Source organism: Pimephales promelas, chromosome 1 (genome assembly GCF_988280905.1).
Source record: "Pimephales promelas chromosome 1, fPimPro1.hap1.1, whole genome shotgun sequence".
Taxonomy (NCBI): Eukaryota; Metazoa; Chordata; class Actinopteri; order Cypriniformes; family Leuciscidae; genus Pimephales; species Pimephales promelas.
In genome coordinates this window covers 23,937,012-23,954,313 of record NC_142769.1, presented here as the reverse complement: position 1 = coordinate 23,954,313, position 17,302 = coordinate 23,937,012, and the positions used below count along the sequence as shown (strand labels likewise).

General features: G+C 38.7%; 1 protein-coding gene across 2 annotated transcripts in view; it reads right to left on the bottom strand.

Moving 5' to 3' along the window:
• LOC120469136 (neural-cadherin) overlaps positions 1 to 17,302 on the bottom strand; it is a 283,986-nt gene that overhangs the window by 76,692 nt on the left and 189,992 nt on the right. For both annotated transcript variants that reach the window (XM_089129359.1, XM_039657904.2), the window contains exons 16-20: positions 16,009 to 16,152; positions 13,327 to 13,610; positions 10,073 to 11,696; positions 7,031 to 7,124; positions 3,013 to 3,197 (exon numbers count right to left, since the gene is read on the bottom strand). In XM_089129359.1, the coding sequence (XP_088985485.1) occupies positions 3,013 to 3,197; positions 7,031 to 7,124; positions 10,073 to 11,696; positions 13,327 to 13,610; positions 16,009 to 16,152 (2,331 nt within the window). The remainder of the gene's footprint in view (positions 1 to 3,012; positions 3,198 to 7,030; positions 7,125 to 10,072; positions 11,697 to 13,326; positions 13,611 to 16,008; positions 16,153 to 17,302) is intronic.

Sequence of the window (17,302 nt, the reverse complement as noted above, 5' to 3'; positions counted from 1 at the left end):
CCCCACTACCTCAGGTGCTTTGGGGCAAAGCGGTTTCCAGCAAGTCGGTAAATCAGTGTCCGTCCTGAGGATGTTTTAAGGATGTTTTAAGACTTAAAACATCCTTGGAGGTTATTACAGCAGTCAGGTCGGTTGTTTCCTGCCGGTCAGCTGCATCAGCCAGTCTGACTACTCGAAATATGTCAGAGGCCAGTGTCGAGAGACTCTTTCCCTTAGTAGACCATCTAAACAGCATGGAAACTTCAGCCAAATTTGTCGCAGTGGGTCCTGGTCATGGTAGACTGCAGAACGACTACAAAATTCAATTCAGTTTTCGTCCGCATCATTTCAACGGGGTCTTTCCTGCAGTGGCTGGCCCGTGCAGGCTCTGGTAATGGAAAAAGAGATAAAAACTCTCTTGGACAAGGAGGCCATAGAACGTGTTCCTCCACCGAAGTGAGAGTCCTGGGATTTTGTTCTTGGCCGTATGAAAAAAATTGTGGTTAAGGCTGTAGAAGAGTGTTCTTTCTCCAGTAAAGAGAACTAATTTTCTAGGCATGGTATGGGGTTAGACAATGATTCAGGCACGTCTTTTTCCTGCTCGTGTCAATTCCATTCTTGCAGCCTTGAACAAGATAAAGCTAGGCTTGAGACTGTTCGGTCTGATTGCAGCTGAACCCAACGTGATACCTTTAGGCTTACTGTACATGAGACTCTTGCAGTGGTGGCTCAAGACCAAGGGGTTTTCCATGAGGGGCAACCAATTCCGCATGATTAAGGTTATGCATATTCCTTTGTTCCTTGGTCATGTGGATCATGTTTCTTGTCCTAAGTTTATCTGGAGGGAATTTGGCCAGGTGGAAGTTGATCTGTTTTAGTCTCAAGAAACGAGACACTGAGTTCTCCTGCATGCATCCAGCCACGCTGGGGTTGCCTATGACATTCCGTCATGCCATTGGACTGATTTCACACATGCTTGAAGACGGTCATGCAGAAGCATTCCCAAATCACTGTAACATCCGGCACAGCGTCTAGTTCCATTTTCAGGGAACCATGGTTACAGTCATAACCTCAGATGTTCTTTAAAGTCTGCCTTTTTAATTCCAACACTATACCCTGGAGGGTTAGGAGTAAATACTAATTTTCATTTAATTTAAAGACTAAACAGAAATATGCTAGAAATATCTAGTTGCACAATCCAAAGTAGATTAAGTGATGAAACTATAAATAAATAGATAAAAAGAAGAAAAAAACAACAACCTCAGATTGTTTTTCAATGCCACACATAATCCTGGTTCAATTAGGGATTGTCAGAGATTATAGATATGACCAGTGTGCATGTAAATACCTCTCTTAAGGCATTTGTGAAGTCAAAAATAGCATTAATAAACACAGACAGCAGAAAAGAGCTTGCTGTTGTTTCATGCCTGCAATAAATTCAGTTGCACTGCTGAAATCAAAGACAAAATCTCTTTATAGGCTTATGAGTTTGCTATTGGCCTACATTTTATATTCTGTCCCTCCATCTCCCACAAGACCTTTCCTCCACTTTAATGGTCTTAAAACTACAAAATCCTCAGTCCATTTCATTTCAGCTCAGTCTTGTTTTCATTAAAACGCTGGCTGTTGTCACCAAATTCAATATTGCCCACAAGTTTTACTGCCACAACACGACACACAATCGACACAGATCCTGATTCCAGACCATCAAACTATTTTATGTTTTACATTTTATGTATTTTATATTTTAACTATGTCTTTCACTGTAATACGCATTGAACACAGACTTGCCTTTCATTTGGACAGTGCTGTATACAGAGTGCCATTCAATATGAGTCAAATTAGTTTAAAAGCCTTGGATTATGTGCCTTGAAAGTAGTATATAGCTGAATTACTATACTCAACTGCTTTTGTATTTTATCAAAATGCAAAAGAATAGAGGTACAGTACAGTAGTTAAGATTTGGTTTGAGGCTTTAGTTCTGTACTAAAGATAATTGCTGCATCAGAGATGAAACTGATCTTTTTTTGACTGTGCATGAGTAACATAGCTTCTGTGCCTTTACATAATCAAGATGGCTAAAGATATTTCAACAGATGCAGACAAGACCAATCACAACACAATTTGTAAATAAATGCAAGAACACAAATAACAATTCAATATGTAAGGATTATGACATCATCACTGACCTTGAATTCTATAAATAAATACATCCTTATGTATTCTCTGAAAATAAAGACATTTGCAAACTTTGTCTTTAATCTTGCTTTTGCTATTTATTTAAAAATGAAGTCACCAAAGGCTGAAATTGACACTGCACTTGAGTAGCTAAAGTAGCATGATTCTTTAACATTTTGTCACAACTTAATTAAATTGTGTTCAATCAACCTAATATATTCAACATATATTCAATTTACTTAATGATTTTGTGTTAAAACTACATGAATCATTTTAGTTGACATAACTAAGTTACCAGAATGCTTTGCAAGGGACTGAATTAGGAGAGACAATTTGGTGGGGTGTTTTTCAGCAAAGAGAAAGATGTTGTTAGTTTATGTTAGTGTTTAATGTTCAGTTATGTTGGACATTTAGAGGAGTTGCTGTAATGCTTTTGAATTTTTTAATATTTTCTTATATTCATTATTATATGTTCAATATACATTGTGTATAATGATAAATGAAACTGCTTTATTGAACATACAAATATTAAATCTCAGACAATTAATGAAAAAAAAAATAAGTTGCACCAACGTAAAAATGTTTTAACTAATGCAATAAATTTAAACATATTAGAGTAAATTAATTTGACCTAAATCAACTGAATTGTGTTAAACTAAATTAAATTGTCTAAAAACTTTCTTCAATTAAATTAACTTCAGGTTAAATTCAGGTATTAGCTGAATAATTTGAAGATAATTGGGGAGAAAATGAAAAGTAGAAATTGTCAAATTAGCACTGATTAATGATCAGAATTATCTTTTCAACGTCACAAAGCACTATGACATGATGTCACTAGGTGAATATCATCTGTACCTGCTAATCTCAGAGAGGCTGAGTTGTAGATGGCATCGTCCCGTAGTTCTCTCACATTCACCTTCACGCTAGAGATGGCATCTGGCCACACCCCATCTGACACTCGAACCTGAAAGTCATGACTCCCAGAAGGGGCATTCTCCTTTATGATCAGAAACCCTGTCCGCTTGTTCAGGATGAAATAACTGCAGGTAGGAAAAATAATAACAGGATTCAAATATTGATTGTCTGATCGGATGCCTTTATCTTATAGTTGATCTGTTATTTATATTTGTAAATGCTCTTATTTATACAAAATATATAACTCTAATATATTTTCATAGAAGACCTTGAAAAAACAAAACAGTCAATATATAAACAATAAAAAAGCCAAAGTATAAAAACAGACCAACATACACAATTCATTGTCATTTTAACTGTGGTTAGAGTGAATGTTGAGAGATTATTCTGGGATATGGAATGGAAAAACCAGATAATGAAAAACAGAGAGTGAATCCTTTTTTCTTATATCATATTACAACAAATTGTAAATGACAGATGAACTGCACTGAAATATATATTTTACTGACCTCAAAATAAACCAATGTGAACTCAGCGGCATTGTATAATTGAAAAGCACAATTTATAAATCCACTTCTGACCCACCTTCACATATACAAATACTTCAGTGTTTCCTCTACATTCATTCTGCCACGGCACATACAATATAATACTGCCGCAGCTCTTAAAGGGGCCACACCTTATTTCCACTCGTTACAAGTTGTATATTTGACTTCCCTCTCAGCCTATATTATAAGTGCTGCTTCTAATGTTACACTTTTTTTTTAAATAGTTTACCAGATAATATGTAGGCATATTACAGATAATATGTAATATGTGATTATATGTAGGCTTAATATAGTGTGGGTAGAATAAGCCTACCATAGATTTTTATTTAAAATTTATATGTTGCTTAATGTTTCACATGCAACAGGTGAGCCAGTGCACAATTATTTTTGTATTTTAATTTTCTGTGCATAATTTATTTTGTTAAACTACAAAAAATGTGATTATTCTGTGACGTATCCCAACTGTTACAATAAAACATCAATTGAGCAATATAACTTGCATTTTTATTCAGAATATAAGCAATATTTAGTTTTTTTATGTTAAATAGGATACCATGAGAAATTTACATTTTCAGGAAAATAGGCGCTTATCAGTTAATCGTTAATCGATTAATAAGGTTGATCAACTAATGATTAATGAATTAATCGATAATTTTCATCCCTAGTTCTCAGCAACCCACCCCAGTGCCTTCCCGGAAGTGCACGAGGAGCTCAAGGGGACGTGGACAGCATCTTTTACTGCCAGAAACCGTCTCAGTGGCTCCTCCTCCCTCACCACCATTGATGGCGGAGCAGCTGGACAGCTAAGGCATACATGCATATCCCACCAGAGGAGCGGGTCGCTGCAATGCAGCTGTGCACTAACTCCAATTGGCGTGGATAACTGTGTCTTCCTTCCTTCCTCATTGGTCTTATTCAACAAGGCTTACATGGCCTATGGGGAAGTTGCCTCTGCCATGCACACTATGGCATTGCTGCAGGTCTATTAAGCCAAGGCACTGAGGGAACAGCACGAGGGTAGTCACAATCCTCAAGTTCTCCAGGAGCTTCGTGACACAATGGACCCCTTGGGGCGCTGGATGGGGTTCATCAGCTGCAGTGCTTTGGTAGGGAATCCTATTGGTCAGTCATGACCTACGTTGTAGTGACTGAACGATAGGGAATGTCTCGGTTACATGTGGTAACCCTCTTTCCCTGAGGGAGGGAACGGAGACGTAGGTCCCGTTGCCACATCTGCTGTCACCCGCCGGGTAGGCCAGCTTATCAGGCTTGGCTCCTCAGCAAAAAAACTGAAGTGCAAATTGCAGCAGCTGCTTGTTATAAACCCACGCTAACGAGGCTGTGCCGTTTTTCGGTTACGACAGTAACACAACGGCACTCTCTTTAAGAGCAATGTTCCTATTGTTTTACTTTATTTCTAGATAAAGGTATATGGTTTGCATAAAATGACTTTATCTAGCTGGAGTTTATTGCGCTTTATAAATCATATTCCTATGGCAACAAATCAATGGCAATAATAACTGAGCACATAACTGATGCTGGCGTGCACGGTAAATGACTTCCGCAAGAGGATAACAGATCTACACGCGAGGAGATAGGAACTTGCGAGCTCAATTAAAAATCGCGAGACTGCATGACATCTCCTCCACAATACAAGCCATAACGTGAGGGCATGATCATTCCCCACGCACTCATGCTTGATCTGCTCTCGCCTGCTGTTTTTGCTCGCTCTAACATTTTTATTTTTGGCAGTCGAGGGGCGGGACTTACTGTTTTAATAACCTTGAGTGTCATTGGTTACTTCCCCTTTTCTGGAAGTCAGTTGTGATTGGATGCCTGCCCAATGAATGTCCGTAATTCACTTGACTTGAGACATCATTTAATCAATTAATTTGTTTTATTTATTGTGGTTTATTAATGTGTAATGTGATTTAATGCATTGCTAATATAGTACATATTCTTCACAGATACTTTATTAACAAGAAGTCTTACTAGTGATTGCATTGTGTTGTTAATAGATATTTTTGTAATATTTTGTAATTTTGTAATGACGCACAATATTAGCACTGTAAATGTACCCACATTTTTATAAATTTTTACGTATATAAGTGTATCAAATCTGTAATGGAAACACACCCACAGAGACACAAAAGATTGGTCTTTATGAAGCTGAAATTCTTTTCTTATAAATGAAGTTATTTATATATAATTTATATTTATAATTTATATTTATATTTATCAGCTCATTATAGTTTATTACCTGTTAATATAACCACGTCCACGGAGAGCGTTATTCAAACACAAATGTTGAGGCAAGCCAGGAAAATGCCCACATCAGCTGGATAAAACATCCAGTTTAATAAGAATCTTGTCTTTTATCTTGTCTTGCTGTGCTGTGAGAAATTATACTATCGTAATAATCCTGGAAAAGTTACCTCGCAAGTGCTGGTAGTTGAATTTCGAGGAGCACAGATTCAGCTGATGTATGTAATTTATTCTTAAGAGCTTTGTTCTAATCACGTCATTGAATAGTGTCTGCAAACTGCACAAAGAGTGTTTAAATATGATTTGCGTGTCTGTGCCATTCATTCATTCATTCATTCACACAGACACGCACACAAGCGATGTTGTTTACTACAGATGTACATTTCATCTGTGCGTTCATTCACTCACGCTCCTACATTAGTAAACGTTATTTTTACATCCAAACTATATGTCACGGTTCATGGATTCACTGCCTCACCCTCGCTCTGAGTATATGGTGTGTGTTGTGTTGGTAGGTGTGGTGATCAGTGCCAGCTGCTTCTCATCACGGCACCATATTTATTGTGTGTGAGGCTGTCCTGTCTTTGTCAGATCATTGTTGAGACTGACTTGGGTTAACTCGTCTCACCTATCATCCAGTTTCCTGTTTATTCTCCGTTTTTTTCCGGATTGTCTGTTCTTGCCTGGAGTCTGCCCATTGCGTCCCTGCGTTGCCAGTGTCCCATCTACAGCTGATCATCGATTCTGAAGCTGATTACTTCTCTCACTGTTAATAAACTGTTGTTCTTTGCAATTGGATTCTACTCGTTCTTTCTGTGCCCAGACTGACACGATATTGCTATAGCCTACTGAGATTTGTTCTAATCACAATATAGAATAGTGTCTGTAATAACAACATTTCGTTGATTAGTTTTGGATAGATTGTTCCAATGCCAGCTATATCAAAATAACGAATCCTTAACTTTGAAATATGTATGATAATGTATTGGCCTACTTAAAAAAAAAAAAAAAAAAACTTTATAAAGATATTTATGGAAAAAAGACAATTTGACCAGGATTTGTTTGCAGGTATGACTGAAAATGTGCTTTTGACTTTCATTTACATTTTGATTTTATGTATTTCATAAAATGTAGGTGGGTCTCACCTAGGAACATGTCCCTCGAAGGCATACGTCTTGTTATCCCAGTCATCTGGATCTGGTGAGTAAACCTTCCCCAGCACATTGGTTGGCATTCTCCCTGTCATCAAAAAAAAAGACTGTGTCAAAACATTGCATGTGCATCAGGTGTAGTACAGTATACAGCATGTACATGCATGCTATTGCACTTATTTACACACATACACACACACACACACACACACACAACGGGGTTGTTGAACGCTAAATTCACACGCTAAATATCTTTCTCTCTCTCTTTTTCTCATAGCATTTCAATGGTTCAAGAATCCATTACTAGCTCTAGAATGATTTGTTACATGTATTCAGTAAGGATGGTTGACAGTAAAGACCTTTATAATTTTTCACACAAATTCTATCAGAAATAAATACTGTTCTTTCAAACATTCTAACCATCAAAGTCTCCTAAAAAGGAGTCAGTTTTTACAGGTAAGGAGCACAACTGTTTTCAACATTGACAGTAATAATACATGTTTATTGAGCAGCAAATCAGCATATTATAGGGATCATGTGATACTGAATACTAGAGTAATGATGCTGAAAATTCAGCTTTGCAGTCACAGGAATAAATTGCCAAAATTGGCGAAAGTATTGGGACACCCCTCCAAATCATTGAATTCAGGTGTTCAAATTACTTCCATGGCCACAGTTTATAAAATCAAGCACCTAGTTATGCAGACTGCTTCTACAAACATTTGTGAAGGAATGGTTCGCTCAGTGAATTCAAGCGTAGTACCGTGATAGGTTGCCACCTGTGGATGAACAAGTCCATTCGTGAAATCCCTCACTACTAAATATTCCACGATCAACTGTAAGTGGCATTATAACAAAAGTGGAAGCAATTGGGAACAACAGCAACTAGCCTCAAAGTGGTCGGACACGTAAAATCATAAAGTGAGGTCAGCGCATGCTGAGGCGCAAGGTGGACATACTGTAGCTACAGACCTCCAAACTTTGTGTGACCTTCAGATTAGCTCAAGAACAGTGCGTAGAGAGTTTCATGGAATGGATCTCTATGGCCGAGCAGCTGCATACAAGCCTTGGATCACCAAGTGCAATGCAAAGCTTAAAGTGTGGTGGAGGGGGGGAAAAGGTGTGGGGTTGTTTTTTCAGTGGTTGAGTTTGGCCCCTTAGTTCCAGTGAAATGAACTCTTAATGCTTCAGTTTACCAAGATATTTTGGACAATTTCTTGCTCCCAACTTTGTGGGAACAGTTTGGGGATGCACCAGTGCACAGAGTGCACAGAGAGCAAGGTCCATAAAGACATGGATGAGTGAATTTGGTATGGAGGAACTTCACAAGCCTGCATAGTCCTGACCTCAACCCGATAGAACACCTTTGGGATGAATTGGAGCAGAGACTACGAGTCATGCCTCCTCGTCCAACATCAGTGCCTGACCTCACAAATGCACTTCTAGAAGAATGGTAAAAAAAAATCCTATAAACTCACTCCTAAACTTTGTGGAAAGCCTTCCCAGGAGAGTTGAAGCTGTTATAGCTGCAAAGGGTGGGTCAACTCCATATTAAACCCTACGGATTAAGAATGGGATGTCATGGGAAGACATCCCATTGGTTGGGAAGAATGGGAAGTTCGTGTGCATTTAAAGGCAGACATACCAAAACTTTTGGCAATATAGTGTATATTAAAAAAGAAAACTGATATTATAAATTGTCTTAATATTATAATATAATAATATTTCAGTTTTTTTTTTTAAAATCTTACCAAACTCAAACCTTTGAACAGTAACTGTAGTGTATTAAACATGTAAATAAACCAGGAATTGAACCATTTTTATAGAATCATTTCATCTGATAATATCCTCTCTCTCCACCTGTACTGCCCTACAAAGCAAAAAGGCAGTAACTACGCAGAGTGCAGAACTGACAAAAATGACTTTTACTAGGGCTTTTTGCAGTTACTGTACAAACGACTACCATTTTTCTCTAAAACGACACGCATTTAAGATAAGATGTTTTGTCACATAACAAAGGATGCCTTGAATGTCATGAAAATTGTAATAATTAATGCTTTACCAAAACTGCAGTTACTGCCTTTTTGCTTTGTAGGGCAGTGTAGGGTATTTCATACGGGTAAACTCGCTGGTGGGTTCCACATATCGTTGAAGATACAACTTGTTCTTGAAAGATGTACAGTAAATTGTTTCAGTTACACAATAATATAACTACATCAAGAAATGGTTTGGTTTATAAAAACAATAAAACAATCAAACAATCAGGTCAATGAATAAACTACTGACATAACAGATATCAAGAATTATAATAAATTTAAAATTCAATTGATTCAGCTCATTTACAATGTTTTTTTTTTTTTACCTAAAAATACTAACAACAGGGTAGAATTATGCAATGTTTTCTTTTGTAAAATTTCTTTACAAAACAAGAAAGACGGCCCTCTACTATTCAGAATCCACCACAGTATCCACCACAACACACCCTTTTGTAGAAAGGGTAATGAACTTGAAAAACTAACATTTGTGAAGGCATTCAGCTACATCTAACTGTTTTGATAATATTACATTTTTGTATCAATCAATCAATTTTTATTTATATAGCGCTTTACAACAACCAGAGTTGATCAAAGCGCTGGATAGGAAAATAAATGTAGCAAAGTGCTATATTATTCAGTTTTGTTTTATGCTAGGTTTTGAACTTAAGTTGAATGATTTTGAATAGAGTATGTAAATGTGCAAATTGGCCTATATGTATTGACCTGTAGGAGTTTTAGTAGTAATTGTGTCGAAGTGAGAAACTACTTAATGCAATTTGAAAGATGTCATTATTGAATGCATTTTGTGTCAAAGCAGTGATGAAGGATACATAGTTTAGCTCACAAAGACTGCTGTTGTGCTCACTGTGTGAAGAGTTTTGAAAAAGTGACAGAAGTAACAAGAAATGGGTCCTAGTGATTATATATATATATATATATATATATATATATATATATAACAACTCTTTCCATTACATATTTATAATGTTGAAGGCATTACCTCTGTGATAGTTGATGAAAACTTTCTTCTGTCCAGCTGTGTGGGCGTGGTCATTCTCGTCACCAATGGTAATAGTGAGGATGTTCGTGACGGTCTTCGGTGGCCTGCCGCTGTCGGTCATGATGACAGGTAGTAAAAACTGTTTTTGTCTCTCTCTGTCGAAAGCTCTCAGAGCGGTGATGGTCGCCGTGTCATTCCCATTATCCTGAAGGTGGAAGTCATTGCTGTAACGGTACTCGGGAGGCACAGAGAAAGAGAAGGGTGAGCCATTCTCCTGTGAATCTCGGTCCACGGCTATTAGTAACGTGGAGCTCTGGTTGAGCCACACGACCTGTGGGCCTACACCGTTCTCCCACACAACCGGTGCATACGCAGCCTCAAATTCAGGTCCGTTGTCATTGACATCCAGCAGAGCCATCTGGATAGTTGCAGTGCCAGTCAAAGGTGGTGTGCCGTGGTCTGTTGCAAGTATAACCAAGTGATGCTGTGTGGATGTTTCCCGGTCCAGCTCGCTAGCCACAGTAACCATTCCGGACTGGTCGACAGAAAACAGATGGTACGGATCAGACTCAGAAGCAATGCTATAAGTGATCTCACGGTTCAGCCCAGAGTCCAAATCACTGGCAGCCACACTTGCGACACTAGTTCCTGGAGCGACATCCTCTCGAATAGGAGGAAGCTGCAGAAAGTGAGGAATGAAGACCGGCACATGATCGTTGCAGTCTTCGACCTCCAGTGTGCAGTGCAGCAGGCTCCAGAACTGCATATCCTCCACTTTGATGGTGAGGTTGAAGCGTTGCTCGCCTGGTCTTTCATAATCCAGACGCTTTTTTAAACGAAGAGTCCCACGCTGCTCCTGTCGATGACTGACCATGTAAAACTTCTGTTCGGGATCACCGGCCACCACACTGAAGGTCAGCTGCCCGTTCTCTCCAGCATCCGCATCCTCGGCAGCCAGCTCTATGACCACCGTGTTGGGCTCACTGCTCTCAGGGATGCGAACAGAGCATGAGCGATCTAGGAATTGTGGCACGTGATCGTTAACATCTGTCAGGTGTATAGTGGCGGTGGCTGTTCCTATCATACCTCCGCCATCTCGTGATTCCACCACCAAGACGTACGAGTCAGTCTGCTCCCTGTCCAGGCCAGACATTGCTACGGAAACAGTCCCAGTAGCGGGATTGATGCTGAACACATCTGCTCCACTGTTAGCACCATTAAGGGCAGCATTACCCACAATCCTATAGGCCAACACTGCGTTTTGTCCAACAGCCGCATCATCCAGATCAGTGGCTGTCATTTCCATGACGGAAGTGCCGAGTGGGGAGTTCTCAGCCACATCGCCATGGCAACTGTCTGGGGCACAAGCAAAAATAGGAGCATTGTCGTTTATGTCCCACACGTTGATAATGACATCTGTGAATCCTGTTAGTCCCTCGCCACCCTCATCCGTAGCCAGTACCACAAAACGCCAAACCGCACGGGTCTCACGGTCTAATGTTCTCTGGGCATAAATCTTTCCCGTCACCTCATCAATGATAAACTCACTCTCAGCACCTTGGCCATGAAGGGAATATCTTAATGCCTCCTGGTCAGCATCTTTATCTGGGTCGGACGCTGTTACCTAGAACATCAAAGAGAATATCCTGAAGTTTCTTTCTGCAAACTCTAGCATACGTTTTATATACATCCAACTATCGATCTATATATCTATAAATCATCCATCTCTCCATCCATGCAACTACTGTTTTGGTTTAAGGAGTTTAAGTTAAAGTTTCATTTAGTAGTGGTAATTCATGCAAACAACCCAGAATATTACAAATAACATAAACAAAACCCTCTATTATTAAAAATGAGCTTCTCACAACTTTATAGAAATAGAGTGATGTGATAAGTTGCAATTCAAACTATTAAAGGGGTCACATAATTTTACGAATTTTTAGGGTCTAAATTAAAACTTTGTAATATACATTTATTTAATAATAGTAAAATTCTCATTAATATTTTACGAAAACACTAATTTTACCTGGTCAAAATCAGCTCTGTTTTCAGCACGCCATTTCAGTGCATATGCCTTTAAATAATAAACCCCGCCCCTCCGTTCTGCAGGCGTTTAGACACAGCGCACATGAAGTGTTGCCTTGACAAGAGTTGAGGAATATTTTGGAGAAAGAATGGCAGCGGGCGTCTCAGAGGACACATCTGTGCAATCGTTTCAGTTTAAACCAGAGTCGCACCGGAACAAGATGAAGGCCGCAAAGAAGTTTGTCAATTAAGGCTCGAACAGGTAGTTCCTGAATGGTTGCTTGAAGTAATGTCACTTTGATCTATCTTTGTATGCACTGGCAGGGTAGAGTTGTGAGATACGAACGCTGTGCGTTTACTGATGTATACGGTTGTTCATTGACAGATTTACGCTACAACTAATGTTCATGAAAAACTTTTTCCCGCAATTTGCAAAGATTACTATAAAGGTTAATAAAGCGTTACTACAAAATATTTGCGCAAATATGAATGCATTGACATTGATCGTGGGAAATATTCCCATTGTAAACAAAACTCAGCCACTGTGTCTTCAGCGGTTCAAATTTAGGAACATCAAAATTATTTCTGTGTTTGTTATTGCACTCAAGAACAGAACAACACAATCTCTTTGACGCCATTCTGATCCAGTGTATCGACATTCAACAATGAGGACTATGATGACAGCACGCTTAGGGCGGGTCTGTGTTGAAACACTGCTGTCAATCAACAACCTTGGGAGGGGTGTCATGCGCCGTGTGACGTCACACGGTGAAACGGCTCGATTGGAGACAGGGGAATACATATAAGGAGATTAAAACAAAAAAAACTGCATGGATTTTTATCATTATATGATGGTTGTGTACAGGCACTGCCAAAAGTGCAAGTACCATTATATGACCCCTTTCATAATTAACTTAACTATAATGCATGAACTCTGGAGCCTTCATAAAAATGTTGAATGCATTCAAAACAAATCGATCACAGTTTTCACTATAATCAAACACAAAATAACCTGGCAAGGTAACATAAATTAGTGTTTGGGCAATTTCTGAATAAATTGTTGTATTCATTTATCAATGGAAGAATGTAGTAATGAATCTAGAGGAGCTCATCTTTTTTTTTTTTTTTTTTTTTTTAAAGGAATAAGAGCCACAAAAATTCGCTTTTGAGATAACACATATATGATTAGAAAATGAAGTATTCTAATATGTATAAAAAAGAGAATCTACCTGCAGCACAAAGACAGGGGAACCGTCCAGCTCCTCCGTCACGCTGCCATAGTATTCGTTCACGGAGAATACAGGTGCCTCATCATTTTTATTCACAATGGTGACTATTACAGTAGAGTAATCTTCCCACTTCCCATCAGAGGCTAAGACGTGCAATTTATAGAGCTTGTTCTGTTCATAATCCAGCGGCTGGGCGATGAAGATGGTTCCAACCTCAGGCTCCATGTCAAAAACACCTCCCACATTACCTGATGTAATCTGGTAGCGCAACTTGGCATTGGCACCTGAAGAATAAGAGCAGTTGATGAAAAAGAGAAAACTTCCTCCTCTGGCGGAGGTTAATTAATTAAGTTCATTTATTCTTACAGTAAGATAAACAAAGCTGAACAAAAGGTTAAAAGTCAGAAACTTCTAATAGTGTAAAAATTGTTAGTAAGAAAAACATTATCTATTCAAAATATAAAAGGCTTTTTGCTGCAGGTGAACAAACTGATTCAATGGCAAAGTAGCCTTGGAAACTCGCCACCATGGAAACATACACCAATAAATGCATTTTTTCTAGACATTTTTAACAATGGTAGATGAAAACATTAACTTATTTCTGAAACCTTGCTTTGTACTTGAATAGCTCTTGCCAGACAATAAATCAAAGGCCCATTCAGCTGGACTTTCTTTCTGAAACACCCAATGTTCGAACTAAAAAAAAAAAAAAAAAAAAAAAACATACTTCAATACAGCTCACAAAACCATTGCATAGCTTAAACCTTTTTTATTGCCAATGCCGCTGACTTGCCCTCATGTAAATTAGACTTAATTCAAATTACTGCAAATCATTGACAGCTTAGTTTGATTAACCAGAAGAAGGGTTCAAGAGAGTGAACTCAAGCCACAATAAAAATGTGATCTTCCCTTTACTCACTTTAACGTAATTTCAAACCTGTTTGACTCTCTTCTCTCGTGTGAAAGAAAGGAGGACAATAAAAAATAATAATAAATGTTTGGATCCCTCTGTTGAGCTCTGTTAATTAAACAGTCAAGATGCAATGCATGTGTTATGTTTTGAGCAAGCTATTTTATTAAATTCTTTATTACTCTGCTGTTATGTTGTAGTTAGGATTCAAAGCTCATCTCTCTCTGAGGTAAGTAATAAATGCAAAGAGACTTCATGTAAACAAATAACCCGGCGAAGCAAACACACTTCTGCTTAACAATCCTTTAGATCTACTTGCAGTGTGTTTGGATATCCCTGCTGGTACGAGGTTAATGAATAGGGAACGACACATTAGGAGCCTTATCGCCGTTTCATCTCCATCATCTTGTGTTGCCTTGGGTACCTCTACAAAATTGCATTAGGGAATATTTGGCTTATTTGCGTTTTCTGCTAATACACAAAATCAAGCATGGCTTCCTTGTGAAATAGCAGATGTACCACGACGGTGCGCCAGCTTCCCGTGGCTCTGCTCCAGTGGCTGAGAGGGTTAAGTCAGAGCTGAAATCTATTCATCAGGGTAAAGCTTCATGTCCAGCCACTCCAGGCTGTATTATGATGAATGACTGATACAAGAATTCCCTTCCTCTCTCCTGCATCAAATCCACACAGAGGAGCGTAACGTGGATTCAGCTGGACCACAGGGAATTACGCGCTTCAGTAGTGCGTCTGTATACCAAGACAGGCTGGCTGATGAGTTATGTAGACTATCCTCTTTGTGAGTGTTTCTGGAGTGTGTGATAAAACAAAAAATATTAACCAAGGTTTTTGCATTGCTTGTTATCTTGGGAGCAGCATTTGTTATGTTCTAAGGATATATAGATGAGAGACCAACTGTCTTCTGTGTATCAGTCATGAGTGGTACAGATGTTATTGCACAAAGAAGAAGAATATGAGAGCAATAGCCTGGAGACAAACTCAAGCTCATGGGAACATGTTCCAACTGTGTTTCATTAATATTGTTGTGTGCTAGCCAAACCCCGTGAAAGGTTTAGTACGCCCTAATGTAGTCCAACTGCAGAAACTCTGTAAATTTTACAATTTTCATTTGAGCTTCCAAATATATATATATTTTTTAATTGTAATTGTATGAATATAGATACATATTATAGTATAAATAAAGTCATTTCACAATTTAGTCATTTCACATTTTTTTTTTTTTTTTTTTTTAAGAACAAGAGACAGTTCTGTTCATAACAGCAGACCTCCTGGACTGGTGATGAAGTGACAGGAATAAGAAAAAATAGAAAAAATACACAGGGAGAGATATCAGGAAATCAGATAAAAGATTAAAAAGAAAAGGAAAAGGGAAGTGAAGGTGCAAATTCAAGGGAGAACCTTTCATTATTTAGCACGGCCCCAGCCTGAGAATTTAGAAGTTTTTTATATGATGGCCATGCAAAAACAAACAACAACAACAAAAAAAAAAAAAATACGGTTATCTGTAGTTTCAAATTTTGTTGTGGCCTGATTGGGAGTGAGATTTCCTGGTCTGAAATTGTGTCCCCAGTCCGGCCCAGCCTCATACAGAAAACTGATCACCAGGTGTTGAAGATCACACCTGAACTGTGATATCAGGTTCTGAAATCTACAGTAAGACTCTCACTTTCACCTCGAGTTAACACTAACTTCCATCTACAAATGACCATATTGTTCTACCCATCAGCCACTGCCCCTCCTTCATTTTCAATTACCTTCATCTTCATCATTAGCGCTGACTGTGAGGACGGTGGAGCCAACGTCAGCATCCTCATCCACGTCAACTTCATAAACAGACTGTGCAAACAGCGGCTTGTTATCGTTCACGTCACTGATGAAAATACGCACATACGCCGTATCTGATGAGAGCAAAAACACATACAAGATTAGCAATCTGTGTTCAGATACTCTTATCTTTCCTTCTCAACTTTCTTGCATTCAAGTGTTTGCCCCTCTCTCCATCTCTCTCTCTCAAATCTTTGTAAATATCTGCCATTTCTAATTCTATCATGTTCCTGTGCCTTGTTTGTTTCATTCATTTTCTGTCCATCTTCATATCTTTCTTTCTCTTATGTCATCTATGTTGTGTCTTAAGTCATCAGGTGATGTGGAAAAACCCTGGAGGTTCTGTGTTTACTGAATGCTAGCCTATGTAATATAATTATGAGAAGACGCATCAAAACTCTGCAGCTAAAGTTAAGAGCAGTTATTAAAGGGATAGTTCACCAAAAAATGAAAATGCAGCAGCTCTTTGCATTAAGTTTACTGTAGTACATTGCAAACAATGTAATGCTGCAACGCATTCTCACCCCAAGGCGTCACCTAACTGACGCCTTGGGAAGCATTTTGACCATGCTTCAATATCTGACGCTTTAGGCGCCCTTTAGCGTCAGTAAGATGACGCCCTAGGATCGCGTGTAACCCTACCCCAGACCTAAACCTACCCGCGTCATCTAACTGACGCTTTTCCTTTAGGACTAAAGGGCGCCTAAAGCGTCAAATATTGAAGCATGAGAATGGGCTGAATAATAACATTTTTGTCAACACAACTCTCTGAGAGTTTGGCAAGGTAATGGGTATGGCTTGGACATGGTAATGGGTATATTTGGTCTTGGAGGAATAGATTTGCTACTTATTACTGTCAATACATACACAACATGCTGCTATGAGCAAGTGAGACATCCTGCTGCTGTACAATATAGCATACATGAATTAATTGTAGCAGATCTATACAGGTGGAGCTGGGGAAAGAGGATGGTTACTGAAAGTGCGCTGCAACTGCTACAGCATACAGTACGCTGAACAAGTATTTGAAGTTTGAGCAGTGAGCTCATTGGCTAGTTATACAGCAGGAAACAATTGGACATGTGATTGCAAGCAGATTGAGTTAAGGACCAATTAGCCTGCACCATCTAGAGTTTCATTACATAACTTTGTATATAGAGCAGTGGTATTCAAATGGCACACCCTTTGTTCCATCCGGACTGTGGGACCAACGCATTCTCATCC